General features: G+C 39.1%; 1 protein-coding gene across 4 annotated transcripts; it reads right to left on the bottom strand.

Moving 5' to 3' along the window:
• Positions 1–408: 408 nt before the first annotated feature.
• On the bottom strand, positions 409–23,554 carry adam23a (ADAM metallopeptidase domain 23a; the record flags this gene model as incomplete). Of its 4 annotated transcripts, XR_013799499.1 has the most annotated exons (27): positions 23,293–23,535; positions 22,377–22,600; positions 21,777–21,853; positions 18,594–18,657; positions 18,426–18,508; positions 18,030–18,093; positions 17,333–17,405; positions 17,157–17,242; positions 16,986–17,051; positions 16,695–16,763; positions 16,435–16,601; positions 15,406–15,490; positions 15,175–15,262; positions 15,007–15,058; positions 14,783–14,882; positions 13,839–13,910; positions 13,661–13,747; positions 13,460–13,540; positions 11,307–11,357; positions 11,145–11,208; positions 10,858–10,963; positions 9,147–9,266; positions 8,878–9,046; positions 5,723–5,834; positions 4,388–4,478; positions 2,473–2,663; positions 417–1,814 (listed from the first exon to the last, which is right to left on the bottom strand). XR_013799499.1 is itself a non-coding variant. In XM_079627781.1 (26 exons), exons 1-26 carry the CDS (start codon positions 23,369–23,371, stop codon positions 1,769–1,771), a joined length of 2,376 nt encoding a protein of 791 aa, XP_079483907.1. In that variant the 5' UTR covers positions 23,372–23,498. The 4 variants fall into 4 exon arrangements, 3 of the variants coding, with proteins under 3 accessions (XP_079483907.1, XP_079483906.1, XP_079483908.1); XM_079627781.1 differs by lacking the exons at positions 2,473–2,663; positions 4,388–4,478 and adding an exon at positions 5,365–5,455 and having other exon boundaries at positions 409–1,814; positions 23,293–23,498; XM_079627780.1 differs by lacking the exon at positions 2,473–2,663 and having other exon boundaries at positions 416–1,814; positions 23,293–23,554.
• Positions 23,555–24,705: the final 1,151 nt, after the last annotated feature.

The following is a 24,705-nucleotide window of genomic DNA, read 5'->3' as shown; positions in this document are numbered from 1 at the left end:
ATATTCATACAGAGTGTTTTTTTTTATTGTTTTGTTTCCTGGGGTGCACTTATAATGTTACTATATGATTTTAACATCAAAAATGGTCATAATTTAGAAATAAAGGGCATTTCCTAGTCCTCTGATTTGAGACTTCAGTGTAAACGCCCACTGCTGTGATTGGCTATCTTTGCATATGAAATAGCTAAGTATATTATATGTGGAACCTCTCGAAAACTTTTAGCACATTTTTACTATTACAGCTCTCAAGGTTATGAAAAGTGTTGATTATAGCATTATATTATGATTTCTCAATTCATGACCCCTTTAATCTGAATGCAAAGTTTACTAACATAAATGACGTAAATTCTCATTCTTCATGATCAAATTTTTTGGATTGTACAGAACAAATTAAGATCACAAAGAGGAAAGTTTTTGTCAAGTTCTTTATTAGTGTTATTTGTTGGTTTGGCAATATTTCCATGGGAACATGAGATGGCTGTAAAAGGGCTCAGGGTTTAGATGATGAGTTCAAAAACCTGATGGTGCAGATCAATGATGGTATAGAAAAACACTCTGCTCTTATTTCAGTGACATTCACCAAAATTAGAGCTCCCTCTACTGCAATAGCCCCATTCTATTAATAATAACATTTCATATCACAAGTGCCTCAATTATGCTGTCCCACACAGATGACAATGACATTTTAATTTTCAGAAGCTGAGATTTTCATAGAAACATTCATTTTAAGTAATCAGAAGCTTATTATAATGTCAAACATAGATGGCCGAGCATATAAAAGACTGCCTTATTAATAATCCGCTAGCTTGAGATCAATTTCATTGTTTGTCTCAGTTGAGAATTCTTTACCAAACCATAGGGTTTGTGCAATGTTTCCCCTTTGCATAGTAAGTAAATGTTAACTGTTTTTCCTTTGACATGCAGATACCTTGAAAAGCGCAGCAGGCTGTGTGGGCTCCGCCCCCAGTGCAATTACATCATGCAGCTCTCTGATTGGCCAGTGATGGCATTCAGGTCAGGGCAGACCTACAGGGCCCAGCCAGTTTACATTTTTTTAAGGGGAACAGAAATTGACGTCATTATGCATATATGACAGTGGTGATTTCATCATGCAGCTGTATACGCTGCGAGCCAAATGGATTGATTTTTTTACTTTTTCATTTGGGTTTCTTTGTTTCATTAATACTACAGAAAGTGCCTGCAATATAACATGCTGAAATAACAAAAAGAAAAACTGTAAAGTTATGCCTTGAAATGTTTGTCCGAAGAAGATATGGGTCCCTCTGATAGGACGAAGTCATTTAGCCCCTCGAAACACTCACGGTGTGTTCCCCACCTACTGGAAGTTCAAACCATTCTTCTATTTTTAATTAACAAATATGTTGGTCTTACACTGGTGTCCCTCCTCTGCCATGCGAGGTCCACAGCTGAAGCTGGTCATGCCTGGGTCGGAACCGGAGATTGGGGCGTGTAAATCGGAAGTCATGCCCCAATGAGTGGTACCATCCACTACCAGTTATCAGGGTTGCTAAACGGCTCGAGACCAGAGGGCAAAGGAACGGGGGCAGCGCTGGAGAAGCAGTTCTACGTGACTTTGGATTAAAAATGTTTGATCAATAAGTCTCTTTCTTCTCTCGCTTTCTGTCCTTTTTTATTCAAGTAACGCCAACGCTGTCGGCAACGGCGTCAGCAGCAGGAGAAGGTACAGTCCAGCGGGCTCTGACAGAACCCAGGGGCACACTAGGCAAGGATGCAGTTCACTTAGCCTTTAGATGGCACTGGCGTTAGGGTCATATCGTCTTTTCTTGACATTTCTTGGTGGTGAGGACAAACAGGACAAAACAAACGAGAGGGGGGTTAGTGCAGGCAATGCCAGAGACATCAACATACAATTTGCTGCCCATCTGACCGCCTTAACCCGCAGCAACCACGTGGTTTGTTTTAGTCTCATCAGCTTCTTAATCAATTCAAATCATTTATCAAAAGCTACCCGTAACATTTTTTGTTCGACTCCTAACGCCGTTGGGTTGCGGCGGGTAAAAGCGTCTGTCCTTCGCAGCGGCAAGGAGAGACACAGAGTGTCCCTCCGTTGACTGCGGGTGAGTATGTGTTAGAAAGACAACAAAGGATGCGGAAAAAGAACATTACCTCCTGGGAGAAAAACACGGACATAGACATAGAGAACAGCAAGAAAGAGTTGTACAACATCGAGGGTCAGAAAAGGACGTCACACCCACAACATGAACGACGACGATACCACCAGGAACAACAAGAAAGGCAACAAGAACTGCAACAACACCAACAACGACAGGGGTTTGACACAACCTCCCCGTAGCGTGGCTTGATGTGGGGCATCCCAGCAGTTTAACATGCACCTGTCCATAGAGAGGTTACGTGGGAGACGCCACTATCGCTGTGTAGGGGGGGTGACTGGGGTAGCATGCAGGTGCAGTGCAGCGCGTGTGTCTGTACCAGGTCTCTGTGAAGCAGGCAGTAAAGGCAGCGGTGCCGGGCGAGTCCGGGTGGGGGGTGAGGGCTCTTGGTCTGTTCTAGGTTTTCAGGGGGCCCAGGGCCTTCCGGGAGATAAGAGGGCGTGGCAGCCAGCCATGGCACAAAGGCTGCCTACGACACAACCTCCACCCCTCTCCGCTCAAACTCTCACCCTTTCAGACAACGGAGGGGGGATTGAGAGAGAGATCACGGCGAGGAGAGCGGGTCAGAAAGTCGTCATCCCATCCCACCCCGTCCCGCCCCAACAACCCACCCCGTTTCTCAAAGCAAGGAAAACAACAAACATCCCTCCCTTCCCTTCACTTGAGGTGAGCCCAGCCTTTGTGCGATGCTCTGATAGCACTCCGCTTTAGCTCTGGCGTGGTGCCAGTCCGCATGCAAACTTTAAATGGGCTCAGTCAAGATGCTATGTGCAAACGAGCATGCTGCGGTGAGTTAAGTCCTCTTGGATAACCTCTAGATCTCAAAGTTAGCTTCCCACAACTTCCTCCTAGTTGAGTCTAGGCTGGCCATTAGAAAGGTTTTACATGTCCGCAGACAAACAGTTACTAGTCTACATTCAGATACTGTTTTTGAACCAAATGCACCCGTAAAGTTACGCTAACAGCATGTTTGATGTTACACACATTTATTTACTTGAATATGTAAAGCTACACTATGTAACTTTTAAAACGTTACTTGCGGAGGAACATTGTTTTGGTAATTACGCGAGTTGTGCTTCGGCTACGCTATTCTGCACGGTTGAATCTGATGGCTTGAGGCCAATAAATTAACCAATAAATACCAAAAGGAGACAGATATCTGGAAAAAAATGTCTTTTAAGCAGCTTACAATAAAGTTGTATTTGGTTATAGAGATTGGCACTGTTACCAAGATGAACTTGTTAAATCAACGTACAGCGAATGTGATGCTGCGCAAACTAAACGTATTTCTGAAAAGCCAAGCTGGTGTTGATTTGTGTTTAAGTGCGGGCACCGTCACTTTCATTTTATGTTACGAGCACACCTTCCACTATATATAGTAGTAGCCTGACCTTCTATATGTTACTTATGGATATGATGTAAACATGCACAGACGAATGACGGAAAAATTCAGTTTCCCGCGAAATCCAGCCCTTCATTTTGAACAAAAACAAATTGTTACATAGTGTAGCTTTAAGCAATCATACAAGGTTACTTTCTCCAACAATTCCCACCTTACTACACAAATTGGTCATGGCATTACTGATATTGTACACATTTGAAATGTTAGCATGTAATTACAAAAAAAAAGGCTACACATCATTCTTCTCTTTTATATTTTATATTAAATATAATTCATAACTGTCATTAAACATCTTGCTCAGTATCCATTTTATCATTTTGCTCGCATGCATGTCAAGCGATAGGCCAGTCTGCACGAGGTTCTGCTACAGAGCGCTAAACCAATTAGATTACATGTCTTGACGTAGACTAAAACTTTTTTTACATATGTAGCCAGATCATTTTTGAATTGGTTGTCAAGAGCTAAACATCTAGTTAGCAAATGAGGTAAAGTCGTGTGTAAAGAAGATATTAGCATACTTAAGAAAATGTTACGTTTAAACAATTTACAGGTTGTTAAAATGGCTGTATTGTTACAGAAAAGTCAAATTACACTTAACTTCCCTTAGGATTAACATTAGCATAGCATATAGCTCATAATTGAAGACTTTAAATGATGACCTAGTTTTAATATCTGTTGTCTGTAGCAGAAGCCCAAGCCCTTATGTGTGAATGTGAGTGTGTAGTGGTAAGTGTTGTGTGCATGTGTGTGTGTGAGTATGTGTGTATGTTTAAGTGTTAGTGAGCCTGTTCCAGGCTGGCAGGCAATAGGAAGCATGCGGTGCAGCTCTTACTTAAATCCCCATCCCGTCCCCCCCAGCACTATGGCTGCCATCAGGATGGCCCCTGCGATGGAGCCTATGATAAGGTTGGTGGCGCTAGGACCTGTAGAAGGGCATGATGGGAGAGAAACATGATGTAAGCTACAAGGGGCACCTGCTCAGCATGCAGGGTACACACATCAAATACTGGACTTCACTTATGTTATACACTCTTTCAGTCATGTGATTACTCAGGATGCGTGTAACATAGGAAAAGCTCGGGAATCCATAGGGTAGATTATGCTCAACTAACTTACCATTAATAGTGTGTGTGTAGGATGTTATTGGATGTGGGTATGGAGAATTTAGGGGCTGCAGATTTTGGCACAGAGGAGAGGCACAAGTTGGTTTATCAGGTAAGATCTTAAAGCACTGAGGTGTTTTGAGCTACGCTACCAACGCAGGACTAACGGAAAAAAAATGCACACACACAGACGAGAAACACTAACCTACAAACACACTCATGGTGAACTTTCACCCACTCACGCACACATCGGACCTAGTTAGAATGGAATATTTAGCTCAGCTCAGAAAGTGGGCCAGTTCTGATGGGATTTTGTGTCAGTTAAAAATGCTATCTTATGTCAACGTCAGTCCAAGTCATCTCATGTTTTTCCACCTTCCTCGGTTGTTCTTCGTTCTTGATCCTCGCTTTGAAACTTTTGTTCTATGTAAATGCCCCACATGGACCAGAGAGGGAAGCGCCGCCACTCCATTAACACAGGGTGATAGTAAAAATATCCATGATAATAGCAGCCAGGGGAGAGGAGAAAATAAGTGATAGACCAATCAATCAGTCCAATTACACGACAAAAATTACAAGGTACCATCACATTCAACACAACGGACAAAGCCACTGGGAGAACACGTACACACACGCGCACACACAGGGGATCACAGGATCTCCCTCTTGCTGGGGGAGTGGCATTAAAGGGTTAAGAGGTGCTTACTCTATTCCCCACCCTGTGCCTCCAAAAATCACCCCCAGGGCCAGAATGGTCCCTGCCACTGCCCCTATCAGCCTGTTTGTGGCCACGCTCACTGTGCAGAGGAAATAGGGGTGATTCAGCAGAGAAAATGTCACTCAAGGCCCCATTAAAAAATGTTTTTACACGTACTAGTATTTGCAAAAGTCTTGTGAGTGGGAAAAGTCACAATATCAAGATGGGCACCTACAAAAAGCAGTGATCTTTGGAAATGGCTTTGAAGTGGATTTTGGAGATAAGTTGTATATGCAATTGAGGACTAGTCTGTAAGTTTTGTGTATGTAAATGGGAAGCTTTTTTATGTTAAGGAGAGGTCACGAACCCTTGGGACCCGGGTCCTCGATGACAGGTGGCTCTTTCGGGGGGTCGTGCATGCTGCAGTCAGTCCCTGCCCAGGTAGAATCACAGGTGCAGGTTGCTTCATTATTGCACACCTGAAAGATGATACACAGTAGGAAAAAAAATCAGGATGCTGTACTTACTGTGTGTGGTGTAAGCCCGGAGTTAATATTCATAGAATAGCCAGTTTTTAATAATAGTGAATAAAAACAAATAAGCATATAATTTTCTACATATGTAAGAGTTTCTAAATTTTCATCTCTCTTACCTACAATTTGTACTTGTGCTGAATCTTTTTATTTTAAAAATCTAATTCTCTTCAGGCTTTATAAATATAATAATATTTTATACACCTAACTAAAAATAAATAATATCTATGTTCACAAAGCACTATAATTTGAACAGGTACTGTATGTGTGTTTTGGCATGGCAGCCAGTTTAAATAAAAAATAACCATTGCATTACCTAATGCAGAAAAACATGTTTTCTTCAAATTCTGAATGGATTATATATATCGCCTAGAAAGCACGTAAAACCACTCCCTTTATAATCACTAAAAAGCTATCACTCTCAATTCATCACGACCTCACAAAGTTCAGCTAATTAATTATGCTGAGTGCTAAATTAATCTCTTATTTAGCCTAAAGTTAACACTTTGCTTGTTATAAGTTAATTTATTACAAGAGGATTTGCATGTGTGCAGTACTGCACTGGACAAAAACACCTGCGTTTTGAGGGTGAGTGGATTCTAACTTAAACACGTCTGATTGGCCATTGCGTTCAAGAACTCAACAGATATGTTTGTTATTGGCTACATTGCTCAACGCTGCAAAACACATAGTAAATTGAAATTCTTGGGCTGCGTTCCAGTCCAAAATTGTCTTGCAATTCACTCGCTAACTTCCCTCCTCCTCGTTCACTCGGATGTACGTCATTGCTTACGTTGCACAAGTGCCCACTTCTGGCGGAAACCGCAATGGGCTCAATTGGAACGTCCTAAGCCTTTGATCACTTGGAATCAGCTATGGAGTTGTTTTTTTTTTTTTTTTTTTTTAATTCCTTTAAGAATTTGTTTAATGCAGCATCAAAATGTATATAGGTGTGTTTGGGTTGTTGTAAATTAAAAAATATATATAATTAATATATCATAGAGTTGTGGTGGGTTAGGGTTAGGGTTAGATCTGTGGTGACGTCACAATCGTACTGCATTGTGGGACATATAGCTGCCTGAAGTGTACATATGAAGTAGACTCGCTCCCTCGGCCTCAGTCAAAATCGAGGGAACGAGGGTCTGTCCATATAAACTTCCCTCGTCCACTTCACAAAGTGGAACGCACTTCAAAATGGCGGCAGGGATTCCCCTGAGGGGAAGTGCTTAGGGAAGTTTGCAAGTGCGTGTCTAAAAGTGGACTGGAACACAGCCTTGGAGAGGCTGCTCACTGCAGACCTAATGGGTGGAGCTTGACGTCCGGCTCCTCCTCGTTGGAAGTAATGGGTGGAGCTAGACAATCAAACCACACCCTAATTTCACCCATAGAGCTATTGTAAAACATAACTCCACCCATTAGGTCCACAGAGGGGGAGATAGATGTCATTTGGCTCTGCAGTGAGAACCACACGCTCTCGTCTCAAGGGAGCAATCACCTAATCGGTTTCAACGATATGCTATTATTACGGAGAAAACTGATTCTTGACCAGTAGTTATGGCCAGCTTTCCCTTCTAAAATATTTAGAAGCAGCAACAGTACATGGTTTTAGATGGAAAATTCCTTTTATGCCTTCCCCAGCCTTACACACGTTCTGCCTATGAGTATTAACTTCTTTTTTTTTTATGTCTTACTGACCCAAAACTGTTGAATGGCAGTGTAGCTTCCATTATATTTTTGGAAGGTCATTTGCAAGCGGATTTCCATATTTGAAAGGCCTTGGCATTGAAAAGTTCAAAAACCCCATGCTTAAGTGATTTCAGCAGTTTCCTCTCACCAAAATTCAGCCTTTCTAAGACATGTCAACAAACCTGATGTCAGCAAATCCCAAAACACTACAGGCAGAGAATGTGTCTGATTTGCTATTTTACTGACTGACAATAAGAGGCAACCCAAAAATTTTTTAAGCACTTTTATGCATAATTGAAATAAAAATCAGCCCCCTTCTTACAGATTTGGGATACCCATGACAATGTCTTATTTTTAGATGTCGTGAAATAGATTATAATTCCTCTGGATATAAATTGAATGCATGGGATGAATTAAATCCCCGTCGTTAACATTCTGGATTAAATTTGTAAGTGGATTTGAGTGGATCTCTGGCTTTAGTGGGTGGGAATTCAAACAGGATTATTTTCAAGGGTGAGTGTTAGGGCTGTCACGGTACCAGACATTTCAGTTGTCTGTACCAATTTCGGTACCAGAGCAAAACCTGTTGTATTAAGTACTTTAAAAAAGTTTGTCCTGTACCTTGGTTATCACTGTCAATCTTTGCAGTTTCCGATTCAATCACGCATTTAAACAGTTGTCAATCCAGAAACGTTGCAGTGTATTTAGGAGCATAAAAAACTAAACTTGTCTTCAGATTGTGAATGGTTAATGAACAGAAAACAAGAGAAGAGCCTTCCCTTTATAATCACTTAGGGTGTCAATCTCTAAAGTGCAAGCTCACTGAATTCTGGACTATTGCGAAGACTTTTATAAAACTTATAATAATAGAAAAAAAAATCTTAATTGTACAATGAATCTGTTTACACTTTGCTGTTTATAACAAAAAGATTTGAGAGTGTGCAGCTTGCGTTGAACAAAACCTTGTGCATTTTTAGCCGTGTTAAGCAGATTCGAACTGACTAGCACCTCTGATAGAGCATTGCGTTCACACGCTTAACAGGTATGATCGGGCTACCAAATACGCTGTAAATAAAATATTTTGACGCTCAGAGAGCGCTTAAACAAACATGAACAAGAGTGTTTGAAAGCAGAGTCTATTAGCGGGTACCAAGTACTCAGTACTGCCGATACTGCAGAAATACTGGTTCCTTCAACTTAAAAAAAAAAAAATACAGACTGGTACCAGTACATTTGACAACCCTAGTGACTGTGGTGTGAGATAAGTCCAAGCATCAGTGAGTGTCAGATGGTGATCACTCACGCCGTGAGAAGAGCAGATTCTGCCACCGGGGCCAGACGGACAGGCTGTGAGATTCAGGGAGGAGATGGGAAGACATTTCCGCTCAAGGCACATCATAGAGGGGCCGCACGGCATACCGTCTTCCACATACCCTAGATCAGTGTCATCATCCAACAGCACATGTCCCCCGCTACAGAAGAAGGAGAAATAGAAAATGTCAAAAGAGGTTTTTCAGGAGATTCGCCCTGATTCTTTAGTGCGAAAAGATGAGCAGAGATCCAGGAACAGACCTACAGTCCACCAGTCGCCCCTGATGGTTAAAGGTGGTGGGAGTAACGTCACCTTTCAGTGTCCCGATCCTTGGGATTCTCCCAATATTAGAGCACAGCAGGTACCCGCAGAACACGTCGCTGTAAATTCACAGGATATGGAAAGTATTAGAGATGGTAATGTGATCTTGTCTAGACGGTAACCCATGTTCTGCAAATTTCATGTGGGATTCACATACAGATTTTTTCAGTATTTATTGGCAAACATTTGCTGCTGTTCTAATTTCCTAACACCCACGTAGATCAAGTTGTTGCAGATATTATCAGTAAACATATCACATTAGTATCTATATCAATAAAACAAGGCGCTTAAGTCAAATAAATACCAATGCCAATCACTGGTAATGGCAAAGATGGGGTTAATCTGTAATCAATTAAATTCATCACATTTTATTTATATATAATTATGGTCCCACTTTGTATTAAGTGGCTTTAAGTACTATGTACTTACATCGAAAAATAAGTACAATGTACTTATTGTGTTCATGTTGTATTGTAAAACACTTTTGCTGCAATTGAGATGTGATACGGGTAAGGTTAGGGACAGGTGTGGTGGTATGGGTAGGTATAAGGGTGGGTTAAAAAAAAAGAAGCAATTGTCACATCTCGTTGAATTTGCACAAAAACAAATCTTGGCATTAATGTTTGTACAAATGACAGTGTTTCACTGGTATATGATATTTTATACTTGATCAATGCTAATAGTTAAATTCCATCATACAAAGTCTGCAAATTACATCATGATTGGATTCATTTTATAAATTAATATTTAGCACTAATTCTAACATTACCGCATCAGAACAGCATTATCATTACCTGGTTTACATACATAAAACTTAAAGGGATAGTTCACCCAAAAATGAAAATTAACCCATGATTTACTCACCCTCAAGCCTTCCTAGGTGTATATGAATTTCTTTTTTCAGACGAATATAATCAGTTATATAAAAAAAAAAAATCCTGGCTCTTCCAAGCTTTATACTTACTTACTTACGCCTTCCGCCCAACTTTGGGCATAGGCCTCGAACAAGGGTTCTCCAGTCGACCCGGTCCTGAGCCAACTTCTCTAACTGTCCCCATGTGTGGCCAGACCTCTTCACATCTGCATCCAGATCGCGACGCCAGCTGTTCCTTGGCCTGCCTCTCTTCCTTTTCCCTTGTGGGTTCCAAAAGAGGGCCTGTCTTGCTATGCTTGATGCAGGCTTGCGAAGGGTATGACCAACCCATCTCCAAGCTTTATAATGGCAGTGAATGGAGGATGAGATTTTAAAGCCCAAAAAAGTGCATCCATCCATGATAAAAGTAAATCCATATGGCTCCTCCGGGGGGTTAATAAAGGCCTTCTGAAGCGAAGCCATGCGTTTGTGTAAGAAAAAATATCCATATTTAAAACTTTATCAACTAAAATAACTCCGATTGTATTTGTCTGAAAGAAGAAAGTCATATATACACCTAGGAAGGCTTTCGGGTGAACTAACCCTTTAAGAAGACACAAAGTTCTCAATGCTTTCCATCATTTTCAGCATGTTTAAAGAGTGTGAAAGGCATTTATTGCAAAACAATGCCTGAGAACTTTGCAGAACAAGAGTTACCATCTAGACTTACTTGACCTGGTTTTGTACCATGGTGCCACATATTCCCACTCTCCAAATAATTGGGGGAACTGACTCACTGTTTGCTGCAGGGCACCCATTTGTCTCCATCTCTCCCACAATTCCCTTTGTCTGTCCCCTCTGTATTTAACTTCTCATAGCAGTGCTTTTCTGACCCTCCAGTCTCTGAGAGAAGAGAAACAGACAGAAAGAGCAGCGGGACGAAAGAATGCAATTAGGAAAAAGAGGAACCACGTTCCTCAAGCGTGTATTGAAAGGCAGAGCTGGTGGTTTGCAGCTTTTTTCCTTCATTCAGCTGTTTCAAGAACAGTTGAGTAAATACTCTGAAAGCATCAGTGTCACTTACTTGAACCCCAGATGTATTTACACTGACTGTCCCGGGTCTTACATTCACCACTGTAACAGCGGCCCTGAAATAGTACCAAATAAAGTGTGGAGGGTTTGATCAAAAATAGACTTTTTTGTTCTGCCATTCTTTCTTAATTGCTTTATATAGATGTTCTCTGACCTGATTGAGCTGACACGCGTAGCCATCTTGCTTATGGAGATTAGGGGGGCACTGTAGGAATAACAAAGATATTTAAAAGATATTTAAGTATTTTTGCAATAAAAATTTATTTAAAAAACATACCCAGTATTTTTAGTATTTAGTTCAGCATTATTTAAGTTTTTGTATTTTCTGATGATACTAAATGTGATTTACTTGAACAAAATGTAGTTTGTGTGTCCAGTTCCCCTTGGTGGGAAGATTGTGAAACCGGTTATGTAATAGTACTTGACAAAATGAGAGACAACTGACAACTGCACTATCAAAGTTAATCTTTCAGCCCTGCACATTTTTTTGAGAAGTGTTAAAACTGCAGACGGCTTGTCATTTAGAGAACAACATGCCTTCTGTTATGGCAGTTATGGCGAATAGAGAGGATTGAGGGAGGGGTGTGTGTGTGTGTGTGTGTGTGGGGGTATAGTATGACATCATTATCACTAGCTATGTTTCTATCCACAGTTGCAAATGTAACTTATGCTAAAAAAAATAATATCGCATAAACATTTGCAAATAAAGCACTGTTTCCATCCCATGTGTTCAAGAGAACAAAACACTTCCTGGGAAATTGGCGTAAAATATCTGCAATAAAAATGGAAGTTGCTGCAATTGGGGAAGCCACTGTGGCTATTTTTTCCTATGTACGTCATAAATGACTTGCGTCTCAGAGGTGAGAAAATGTGTTTCCATCGTAGGTCATTCACTGTTTATTTTTATTTTCGGATACAAAAATAATTTTTGCATTTTTGGAATTTATGTGCATCTTGGTGTTTCCATCCAGATTTTTTTATGCGATATCCCAAAATCTACTTAAAAATAGGAGGATGAAATATAGCTATTGTGATTGCCATATACAGTGCTATGCATAAGTTTAGACACCCATGCTAAAGTTGACTAAAAAGAGGAATAAAAAATCATCTTTTGGAAATTGAACTTAATGCCTTAATTTAAAAAAATAGGAAAAATCCAACCTTTAAGGACACCAATTTTCTTTGTGAATGAATAATGTATCGTAAATAAATAAATGTTCTTCCTTAAAATACAGGGTGCATAAGTTTGGACACCCCTATGTTAAATTCCCATAGAGGCAGGCAGATTTTGATTTTTAAAGGCCAGTTACTATATGGATCCAGTATACTCTGCATCCTGATAAAGTTCCCTTGGCCTTTGGGATTAAAATAGCCCCACATCATCACACATCCTTCACCACACCTGGAGATTGGCATGGAGTACTTTCCATAAGATCATCTCTCAATGCAAATCAAACCAGCTGTTAGGCGAACTGAAATAAAACCATGCCAATCTCTAGGTATGGTGAAGGGTGTGTGATGATGTGGGGCTATTTTAATTCCAGAGGCCAAGGGAACTTTATCAGGATGCAGAGTATCCTGGATCCATGAAGTAACTGGCCTTTAAAAATAAAAATCTGCCTGCCTCTATGGGAATTTAACATAGGGGTGTCCAAACTTATGCACCCTGTATTTTAAGGAAGAACATTTATTTATTTACGATACATTATTCATTCACAAAGAAAATTGGTGTCCTTAAAGGTTGGATTTTTCCTATTTTTTTAAATTAAGGCATTAAGTTCAATTTCCAAAAGATGATTTTTTATTCCTCTTTTTAGTCAACTTTAGCATGGGTGTCTAAACTTATGCATAGCACTGTAGATAATGATGCATCTTCTGAATAAATTGTGGCTCATTGTCAGGAAAACTGGGCCAGTTGTGTCTTATTGTGTAACCATGGCTTACTATAAAAATTATTTACAGGAAAAATCAGATACGGGATATTTCACAGAATTAACTTTAATTAAATTCACTTTAATTTATTTATTTGTGTAATGCATTTTAAATTCCATGGGAATATCAGAAAATGTGCTTATTCATCACCATTACATTTTAATGGTATATACAGAAAATATATATATTTTTTTAGCTTTTACTAAAAGTAATTGAAATTAAAATATGCTTTTAATGTTAAGTTTTGCACTTGCCCCTCTCTTTCTGTTTGGCATTCCCCCTTTAAAAATGTTGTAATATATCTAAAGTCATATTTAAATAATTGACATCATATAAAGTGTAAAAATGGTGTTTAAAAAAATAAAAGAGCAAAACCTGTCCCGAGTCTCCTGAACAAGTCTCTGATATGTCACAATCATTTACAGCATATCGACAGCTGTATCCCCGCGGGTAGAACTGAAAAAGGTGGAGGGACAGGGATTGAGAGAAACAACTGATCAGTGCATTGTAAGACACTCAATAGTTGCGGTTGGTGGAAGTCATGATGAATGGTGAGGCAAAAGTAAAGTGTCTTACTAGGCATGTGCCGTTGCAGCAGGGGCCGTCACTGCAGTGCGCTCCATTAGACAAAGAACATTTTTTACAGCAGTCTTTATAGCACTCCTGCACAACCAGAGAAAAACATGTGCACACAGACCAAGAATGGTTAGCAAAACATGAAATTATGAAAAAGGACATTTAAAAAAGTGCTTACCATTCGGGCCCCACAGTCACACTCCTCTCCCACTTCCACGTAACCATTCCCACATTCTGTAGCCTCAAAGAGCTGCCGACACAAAGCAAAAGATTTATCCAGCATCATGTCCAATGATTTAGCTTGAACTTGATTTTTGCTTTAAGTTTGCTGTCAATGACAATCAGTCACAAAACATGTGAGAACTGATGACATTTGGTGTCACTGAGGTAAAACCTGCTTCAATGTTTCAACTTCAGCTTTCTGTTGAAAACCTATTTTTTGTGGGTTGCGGGTACATGAACAGAACAAACAGAGAAAGGCAAGTAGATCCAAAAATAGATTAGTAGGAGTGTAGGATCCAAAAATAGAGCAAAACTGTAACATACATTATTAAAAAGAAGTGCACGCCAAGACAGCAGGATTTTAAAAGAGAGTAACGTTTGGAGCAGAGGTATGGAAGCTTGTTTCTGCCATTTAAACTCGCAATTGCGAGAAGAAAAAGTCCGAATTGTGAATTATAAATTCGGAATTGCAAGAAAACAAGTTGTGAGATAAAAATGTGCATTTACTTGGCTTTAATTCTATGGCAGAAACAAGTTTCTATACAGAAGCGATGCAGTATTTATTCATTTATAAGCTGAAAAAATAGAAGCTGAGATGTTAAAATTGGTTTACTGAAAAAGTGCTATGAAAAAATAAATACATTTTTGCTTATTTTTCCCCCTGACAATTAACGGGGGGGGGAAATTTTATGAAAAAACAATGAAAACTGCATGACGAGATGGTGATTGTAAGTGTCAAACTAACTTTGTGGAAAAACAGACCGTTGATATTCACTCAAAGTCTTGTGCAGTTCTTTTTATTTATGCACTTCACATTTGCGGGCATTTGTATGCAGGTGTAGTGTTGTTTTGTTTTTAAACATGTTTTTGTATGTTGTCCAAACTATTCTTCAAGCCTACCTTGTTGGGTTTGTTAAACAGACATGAAGCACCGCCTCTTAGAAGGAAGTTCCTGTAGTCAGAGATGCTGCATTTGGAAAACCTGCGTGGGTGTTGCACTCTATGGAGGAGAACAGGGGAAAATAAACCTACACGAATCAAGAAATACGACGGGAAACTGGAAGCTAAAATGCCCGGAAGGTAGTCGGGAGAGGCTATAGGATAATGTGTGTGTTTAACGATACCCAGTGTCTTCCATTATACATCCCACCCATGAATCCATGCAGCCGCACTCCTCTGAGGGAACACAAGAGTGAGCGAGAAAGTCTGTGAGTTCACTTTAAATCCTAAACTTTTACAGTGAACAAATAAGAAATGCAGTAGTTTGACACCAGGTGGTGAAACAGACTTACTCCTCCTGATCACAGGATCCCATTGGATACCAAGATTCTGTGCTAAACTCTGAGAGAGAGACATAGCCATTGTCCACGTGCTGCCAAACTGAAAAAGAGAAACAGATACAGCAGTGCACGACGCCAAAAGTAAGATGTCACTTCATTTGCCGTTTGAAATTGCTGTAAGGTAAAGTAAGGTTTAACTGTAAAATGCCCAGTCTACCCAGAATGCTGTGTGCCCAACCTCACCTCATTAACACCGATTCCTCTTCCTTTGGAGCAGACACCGCTAATATATGCAACACTGCTCCGGCCATAATGAAATGTCACATTCCTGCAAGAAGAAAGAGACTTTTTTATTTATCTTAATGTCACCTGTTCCCTTTTTCTGTAAATCCATTACCAAACAATGGTTTTCAGCCTCATTCTTAGGAAACTGTGCCATTTGTGCCAGGGATATTTTATTATTACGAACCCTAAACCAAACAGTAATGTGCTATTTTATTTTTAACCCCAATTCTGAGATTGAATAGATCAAATAGATCAAAGATTGAATTGTGAGATTGAACAGATAAAAGACAATAATAATGGCTTGGTTTTCATTACCCAATATCATTGCACTTTTGCTTTAATGTAAAAAAATTATCAATACAATGTTTTTCCTAAACAGATGTACTATTGATTTGATAAAAACCAATGACAGTAAGCGTTTAAAAAACAGTAGAAAGAATACAGCCAAAATAATAATAATAATTATAATAAATTATCATGATGTTGAACAGAAAAAGCTGGGACAAAATATGCATTGTGATATTTAGCATTTGACATGTACAGTGAAACTATAAAAGTACAATGATTTATTTTTTTTGTAATTTAATATAACTTAAATGTAAAATATTTTATTTTCAATAAAAGTACTTTTTTTTAATTCAATATAACGTACAGAAATGCAATGATGATGAATGGCGATATGCAAATTGGCTGATATTCAGATAAAAAACAAATATTTCAAAAGAAATGCTTTATTTTAAAATATATTTTGCATTATACACTAAACAGAGTTAAATAACATATTGTGACTAAGTCCAGTATTCTGTTAGCACACATAAATAGCGCCTTTTCCTGAGAATGACCCACACATATTCAGAATTCTACAATATCACAGAACATGAATTATCATCATCAAACGATGAAAAATTCACAACAATCTTTATCGTGTCCTGCAACTCCCACAACTGAACCGAATCCTTTCTGTTACTGGCAAACCAAGCAACTCACGTGAAGAGGTGCACCGCATCGGCGTTAATGTTGATGTTCTGTTGTCGGTACTTTGAAAAATCTTTTAACATTTCCAATGGCTTCACGCTCAGAGGAATCCGGTCCCTGTCAGTCCAAATCTCCACAGCAACCAATACCACTCGTGTATTCAGCTGCTCCTTAAAAATCTAAAGGGAATTGTATTTGAATCTTAGATTAAGATGAACACAAAATGAGTGGATATTAGGGTAACATTTTGCAGCAAAAATATGGAAACATACAGCATCTACAAAGTTGACCACTGATTTGGCGGAGTTCCGGGTGTGCTTTTTACTCTTATGCCTTTTAAACTGTAAAAACAAGAGATTAAAATAGTAAAGCAGTTTCAAGGTTCTGCAGTACATGAAAAATATGGTAACATTTGTTATTCAGTGCCCTCTAGTGGATCATTTATGCAGAAATTTGAACTTAATCTATATGTACTTAATACAAATATCCGTGCTTTGATTCAGAAATGCATAAAGATATGTTCAGACTAAGTTAATTCATGAGGGATGCCTGGATAAACTCACCGTGTTGTGGTCGGCGACAATCATTATTTCCAGATACTTCATTTCCTCAAAAACGTTACGTGGCATCTAAGAAAATCATTACAAAATCCAAATGATACAATGTTGAAGTATGAGGTATGAGCATTGAGAAACGGCGGAGCACATGGAAAAGGTTGAGGGTCATTTTCTTACAGCTCTTTTCCTCCTTCTCTTTAACCAAGGCATGCTAGCGAAAATATGTTTTTCCTCTTCTTTTTCCTCAACTGGGTCATCAGCAGCTGAGGGAAACAGACATGAAGGTAACCATGGAGATGAGGGTGGTGATATAATATCTTGCTACATGTCTTTAGTAACCTTGGCACACTTACCCCAGTCACCTGGGACAGAGGTCACATGGAGCGATGATGTTCGTCGCAAAGTGTGGGGTCGTGCCTCTGTTTCCTGAAATGTGCATACATGGTGATATTTGTAGACAAGACGTGTGAATCAAGGCCGTAACCATGTGAACATGGGGGGGGGGGGTCTTTTTATTTAAGACTATTTTATGAAATAATTTAAGGATTAAAAGGGATTTAAGTGAATAAAGTAAAGGAAGGGGGTTGTGAAGTAATCGATTTAAAAACTATTTCCAAATAATATTTTATTTTAAAATATGCACACATTCAATCGTATGTCTAATATGTCAAACGCAAAATGTAACTTAGTTTTGAACTATAAGAATCATGTAAATGATAGCATATTTTCAATTCAAAATGGTGAAATTTGATTTAAAAAAGTTGAGTATTTGCATCTTTTGATATTACTGTCGGTTGTTTAACATTTTTATTGTAAAACAGTTCTCAAATCATAAATGTTCAGCTACTTATATCACACCATGCACTCGCTTTCTATAATGAACAGTAAGGCCTGCCTTCTTTGATGTGATTGGCCAATCATTGGTTGATTTGATTTGGTCATTTCTAATTATTGAGAGGAACCTTGTCCTCATCAATGTCTGCGGTGGTTACGGCCCTGGTGTGAATAATGAATCCCAAATGACGATAAGCTGTAATGATGTGATCTTACCACGGTGTGAGTCAGTTTCAGAGGCTCGATGAGATAGACAAAATTACCATCATCAAACATCCCACTAGAAGAGTGAATCACAAGAAGGGGGTTGGGAAAAGAGAGTCAGGGATGTCAATTGGAAAATGGATACAAGGACAGATAAAACCTCAACGAGTCATATCACTTGTCAAGTGACAAGAAAACCAAGAAGAAAACCACAGCCACGCTTATACAACCGAACAAACCCTTCTGCTCTTTCCCTCGACTGCTCTCTGTGACACACACTAACATGGTGACATTCAAATCTTTTCATGTGTACCAACTGCCATCTGGCCTCACAGTGGGTGTCCAGGTCAGACTTTCTCTCTTTATCTCACACACATACATATAAACAAACAAAACAAGGTTTCTTACTGAAGTCCATTGCAGGTGGATAAAGCTACACGGGAGTCTTCTTTTCCTCTCACGTGGCCGTGGTAGTAGCAGTGTTCACCGCCCTAAACAAACGCACATTCATCACTGCTATGTAGTGGTTATTTTCAGGGTTCTGTTTCATATAGGTATGTGCTCTTTGTGTCTTACCCTGGAGAGAACTGGCTTATCGTTCTCATAGTGGATCTCCATATAATCTGAAGAGAGCAGATCACTAAAATAGAAGTGAGAGAGAGAATTCAATCTCACATTAATTATCCAACAACTAAATAATAACCTCAGCAAACAGAGAACGTCCTGAGATCTTTAGCTAATGTTGTGGCAAGGTTAATTATGGCACCTGTTCATTTATTATCAATAAGACATCGCAAATAATTTATGACATTCTTTGACTCTATTTCAATATCTATGATCTTTAACCAAAAAACGACAACAACAAAATCTCCCCCTGGATGCAAAAAAGAACGATCTCTGCCTTACCTAAGTGTAAGGTAAGTTTATTATCCAAAAACCAAATTGAACATCTTGTAACTGAAAAGGCCTTTTATCCCACAGGACCCCTTTATTTTGTGACTAAAATTGCTGCATCATCAGAATAAAGAAAAAGCTCCTCCGAACATTCTGCTTTAAGATAATTTATACATAAGAGAAAAAATAAGGGACCTAAAATACTCCCTTGAGGAACTCCACAAGTAATTGATAATGAGCTGGCTAATACACCTTTAATATCAACTCTCTTGCTTCTGGCTTCAAGATAAGACTGTAACCACCTAATAGCTTTCTCATTAAAAACCTATCGCCTTTCATTTATACAATAAAAATGCATTTTTGCATTCATAAATGCAAAATGATGACATGGAATTTTTCCCTTAATATTCGCATAGCCAAACCGTTTAAAAAAAATGGATGTTTTGAACATTCAGAAATAATGTTTTCATAACTTAATTGGAACGTTTGCAAAACATTCTTAGAACATATTTTTGTAAGCTGGGAAGCAACTGCCCCAGATCCCATGCATCCGTATCAGCTGCTGTGGGACCTCCAGGCTGTTTGGGGACCCGAAGCTGCATCACGTCATAAATGATTCTGACACACAGGTTTGTTAAGGCATGGTGAATACACAAAAATGCAATACATATGTTTTGAAATAACAAATTGTGGTTATATTAATGTTATATGATAAATATATTAGCAACTGCATCAATAGCTGATGTTAATATGGTGAAATACAGTGATTTAAAAAACAAAACAAAGCCGTGATCGTTTGTGACTTCTGTTGTCACAGCTGGTGCTATTTCTATAACGGTCACAAGCTGAAAATGAATCAGCCTCAATGCATTTTAGCTTGCAAAAATTAACTTTCACAAACATCTTGATTATTCCTGGTTATTATGAAAATCGAACATTTTGGGAACTTTTGATCAAATAACATATCTGTTCATGCTGCTGAATTTTGAATGGAGCATATAACACTTTAATAGTGCAAAAAAAGCAGGAGTGTCCAAACTCGGTCTTGGAGGGCCACCGTCCTGAAGAGTTTAGCTCCGATTCGCCTCAGCACACCCGCCTGGAAGTTCCTAGTATGCCTAGTAAGACCTTGATCAGCTGCTTCAGGTGTTTAATTGGGTTTGGAGCTGAACTCTACAGGACAGTCACCCTCCAGGAGCGGGATTGGATAGGAATATATGCAGAAAAAAATGACAAATTCTTTCAAAATGAGCTGCCAGTGCCAACCTCTACCCCAACTTCTGGGACCATCACAACTTTCACAAAACAGCTGAAGACACCCTTTCTGCAAGCACTTAGACACTCCAAGGCACTTACTACTAAAAAATAAATAATTTCTTTACTTGTCTCTTTTTTTACCTCAGCTCTAGCTTCCCAGCTAAAAAAAATGTTCTAAGAAACGTTTGCTAACGCTTCCATTATGTTAAGAAAATCATATTTCAGAATTGTCTCTGTTCAAAACATCCTGTTTCTAAAATGTAAAAAATAAGAATTCTTGGTTATGCAAACGTTAAGGGAACATTAATTTGATCATTCTTCAAAAATTCTGGGAATGTTCCTTTTGATTCTTTTTTAAACATTCAGACACAAGTAGTAAATATATATATATATATATATATATATATATATATATATATATATATATATATATATATATATATATATATATTTAAATTAGACGAACATAAGTCTGTTCACTCTGCGGCCATATTTGCAACACCTTCGGGCAACTATTTCAGGCATCCAAGACCAAGTCCTATCTTTTTGAATGAGGGAATCCTGAAATCTCCAAAACTGCTTGCGGAACTCACAATTAAATAACATATTTCAAATCAGCAACAAACATTTGACACAAACTGTCCCATAAATGTTGTTTCTTTTGCTCAAATGGTGTTGAAAGAGTTTATTTTTCAGGCTAGACCAGCCAATGCGCATGTGCAGTCCTAAGGTTTCTATGGGAACCGGAGCAGCTGCAGTGACGCAATGACTTTACCTATCAGCGATTGGCTCTTTAATTTATAAGGCGTCCCGTGTTCCGCCATATTGCACGTTGCAGTTTCTCCAATTCATAAGTAACAAGATTGAACTTTGTTTATCTATAGTCTTTGGTGCAACTGAACATTTGAATGATGTTTAAATAATGTTTTTGTGCTAACATTATAAGAACATTAATAAAGACCAAATAACTTTGGTTCTATTAAAGATACTGGACAAATAATAAACAAAAGTTGGTTTATAACTTTGATAGAACCTTGTCAGAACATCAGCACAAGTTCTGAGAACGTCAGCTGGGTTTTTTTCTAATCTATCTTTCTACGTTGTATACTATGAATGAATATTGTTAGCTCTATGACAAATTGCTTGGGATGTTCCTCATTTGTAAAAAGCCTTGACAAAAGCATCAGTTAAATTAATAAATGTCAATTTAATTACTAGGGTGGCAGTTAATCTCAAATAAAAAACCCAGCACCTTATATGCTGTTAACCATAACACTTTGACAACGCAGCATTCACAGTTTTTACAGGGAATAGTTTAGATGATTTAAACCACAATGTTCTTAGCTCTTCAATGAATACCTTTAACGTGAAGGTGCTGACAGACAATAAATGTCAGGGAGGAGAGGACTGAATAGGAAAGTGGCACACCATTCACACAAATTAGCTTGATAAGCAAGGAACGACCTTTAGCGAGAGATCTTAGGATTTTAATACAAAAAGAAGAGAATATAGCGTGTGATTTTTAGACAGTGAACAACTGAACACCAGAGCAATTCAGTGTTCTTGGAGGCAGACCTGTCTCTTACTTACAGACACACACACACTTACTTGTTCAAAGTGAGGTCCAGAGTGAATGTGGTGCCAAAGGCGTCCAGCTGGAAACTTGCTTGGGCCAGGTGGACATCCTGCGGTCAGGGAGATTAACAGGGGGCTCATTAACACTTCACAAAACAAACATATGTTGCTACATCAAATGTGCCGGCAAAGCCCGCAAATGTAATGGTAAAATTTCACGTCTGTTTTGCACACACATTAACTAGTCATATGATCAAAAAGCAAATCTCTGCAAGGGCATCTATAGATAAAACACCTGCTCTAGTCAAGAGCATCATAAATCACACAGCTGTGCTGTATTACAGCAGAAATACTGCATTGGCAAAAGTAAAGTGAGAGTGTGTGCACAATACAATCCCACAACGTCTGTTCAGTATGGAGAGCGAGGGAGAGAAAACTGCTTCTTTTGCGAAAAGTGCGTTAGATTTGTGAGGGAGGGCCTGTGAACCTGGATCAACTCTGAGCATTGGGCATACTGCACCATTCCCAGCAGCTGCTAGAGGTATGAAATGAACCAGCTTCCTTGCTTCATAACTCCTTAGCGCATGAGTGTTGAAGATCTAAATGCAGGGGGGAGGGCTCTTCATATCTCACCTGTCCATCCCCAGCTTGGTTCCTCGCCCGAGTGTCCAGATCATGATACGTGCTCTCCGAATCCTCATTCAAGTAGTAAATGAGCCGGGAGGGATATGTGACGGTGACCTCATGCTCTTCCGATTTTCTTCCCGTGGAATTGCCCGGTGCCGCTGCTGTCGCCTCTCGCGGGGTCTCAGACACGTGCTGATCCCTGAGATCCTCATTCTGCACGGCGCTGGAAACTGCAGGATAGGAGGAAACTGTTTACTGCTTTACAGTCTTCATCCAAGAGAAGGATCCCGTCAATTATATATGAACGTGTGCCAGCCAGCAGTTGCAGCCCTGTGATGCTGCAGAGAAGCTGCGCACAGATCTCTCTTATGCAGATCTCAGTGTATCGAACGGATGCACTACGGCTTATAACCAAATAAAACACTGAAATCCGATCACACATGACAGTGGATGAGAGGGCGAGACATGAAACATATAATGGCAGCAGAGACATATAGACAAAACATAACCATATCATTTTTTCTCTCTCAACTTTATCAGCTGGATATTTGATATCTGAATTGTAAAGGCATTAGACACGCATCATGTCAGCTAATGATAATCTATTGTCAAGGTAATCGAATTAAGATTCAGTCCTTATACCACGTTCCCATACTAATGGGGCTGTCAACCCTTAGAGAGGCCTTCAAAAGCTTTTACCCCCCTCTGCAGAGATTGACATGTATAAACGGTCGTAAACACAGTTAAGTAATGGAGGCTGCTCAATCAAAGCCTACACAGAACCTGCGTATTTTGCTGGGAATTCCTGCCGCAACAAAAGGCGTTGGAAAAACAAATTGCGCCAAAACTAACGTAACGTAGAGCAAATATCGAATAATATTATGTAAATGATAAAGTTACGCAAGGTAAAGGTTATACTTACCCGTTGAGATTGAGGAGATAGAAGATGGCACGGAAAGAAATATGCTAGCGAGCAGACACAGATGGAATATCAGACGCATGATTCATATTTGAAGACTAAATAAAATGTCATTAGCGCATCAATTTACAGCGAGTCCATTATTATGAGGGCGATTTTAGTGCGTATCCCGCGGGAAGTGGGGGAAATCCTTCATGCAGCATCGGAGACTGAGGGGTGGGTAACACGGTTGGGATGCTGAGGGGTGGGGAGGACTGGGAAGAAGGCGAAGGGGTGGTAGTACGGTTGGATGGAAGGCGGTGGCCAAGCAGCTCATATCGTAAGGGAAGCCACTGCGACTGCGCAGTGCATCTTCTGCTGCGCTGACGCGTCATCCATCCTCACTTTGTACATTCTCCAGAACACTCATACTACATTTATACAACTAGAATGGTTATACACTAGCCCACAACCTGAGCCTGAAATAAAAGCTTTGATCTTTTATGTTAATAAATACATTAGTTAATCCGTTAATTAAAAGTGTATCTACGTCAGACTACATGGACATGGATCTTTCAAATGTTTTGGGGACATTTATTTTTTTTAGTCATTATTTGCACATATTTTATATGTATTAATTTGCATCATATAATATTATATCCCTTTTGAACATTCTGTTGACTATAAATAACTTTGCAACGAGTATTAGTAGACTATCTGCTTAATATCTGTTAACTCTTATTTGTGATGGTCCTCCAGCAAACATTCTACTGACTATAACTTTGCATGTACATGACCCAACGACGGCGATATGTTATGGCCTAAATTAACTAACTGTATTTTTCTATGTACATTTCTGAAATGCATTTTCTGTAAAGCTGCTTTGAAACAATATGTATTGTGAAAAGCGCTATACAAATAAATTTTAATTGAATTGAATGTACATGTCAACTTATTCTAACCCTAACCCTACCAGTCTACTAATACTCAACTAACACTATTGCAATAATATATTTTTCTTTCATTTTTTCCTCAACCCACACCACTGCATTTTGCAAGAGAAATAAATATTCTGCTAATGCACAGTACTTGTATCCCAAAACTGTAACTTGTTTAAATACATTGCTCCCTGTGAACTGTTTTATTGCGTGTCTACCGACATATGAAGTGTTGGCCTTGTAAAGACCTGTTATGCAGCCTGTTATTTCCACACTGCAGCTCAGGAGACACTGTATTTCATGTCTTCTCCTGCCATACAGTAGGCCTATAGAAATGAAAAAAGAGGGAATTCCCAAACCAACTTTACTTGACTAAATTAAATGCAATACTTAAAATAAAAAATTAAAATTTGCCACTTCTGGTCATTTTCATGGAAAATCCCTTCCATCACTATGATGCTTTGACCTCATCCATTTGGAACATCTTAACTTTTTAAAG

The sequence above is a fragment of the Phoxinus phoxinus genome (genome assembly GCF_949152265.1).
Source record: "Phoxinus phoxinus genome assembly, chromosome: 11".
Classification (NCBI taxonomy): domain Eukaryota; kingdom Metazoa; phylum Chordata; class Actinopteri; order Cypriniformes; family Leuciscidae; genus Phoxinus; species Phoxinus phoxinus.
The sequence above is the reverse complement of the archived record's forward strand: the minus strand, read 5'-3'. Positions and strand labels throughout refer to the sequence as shown.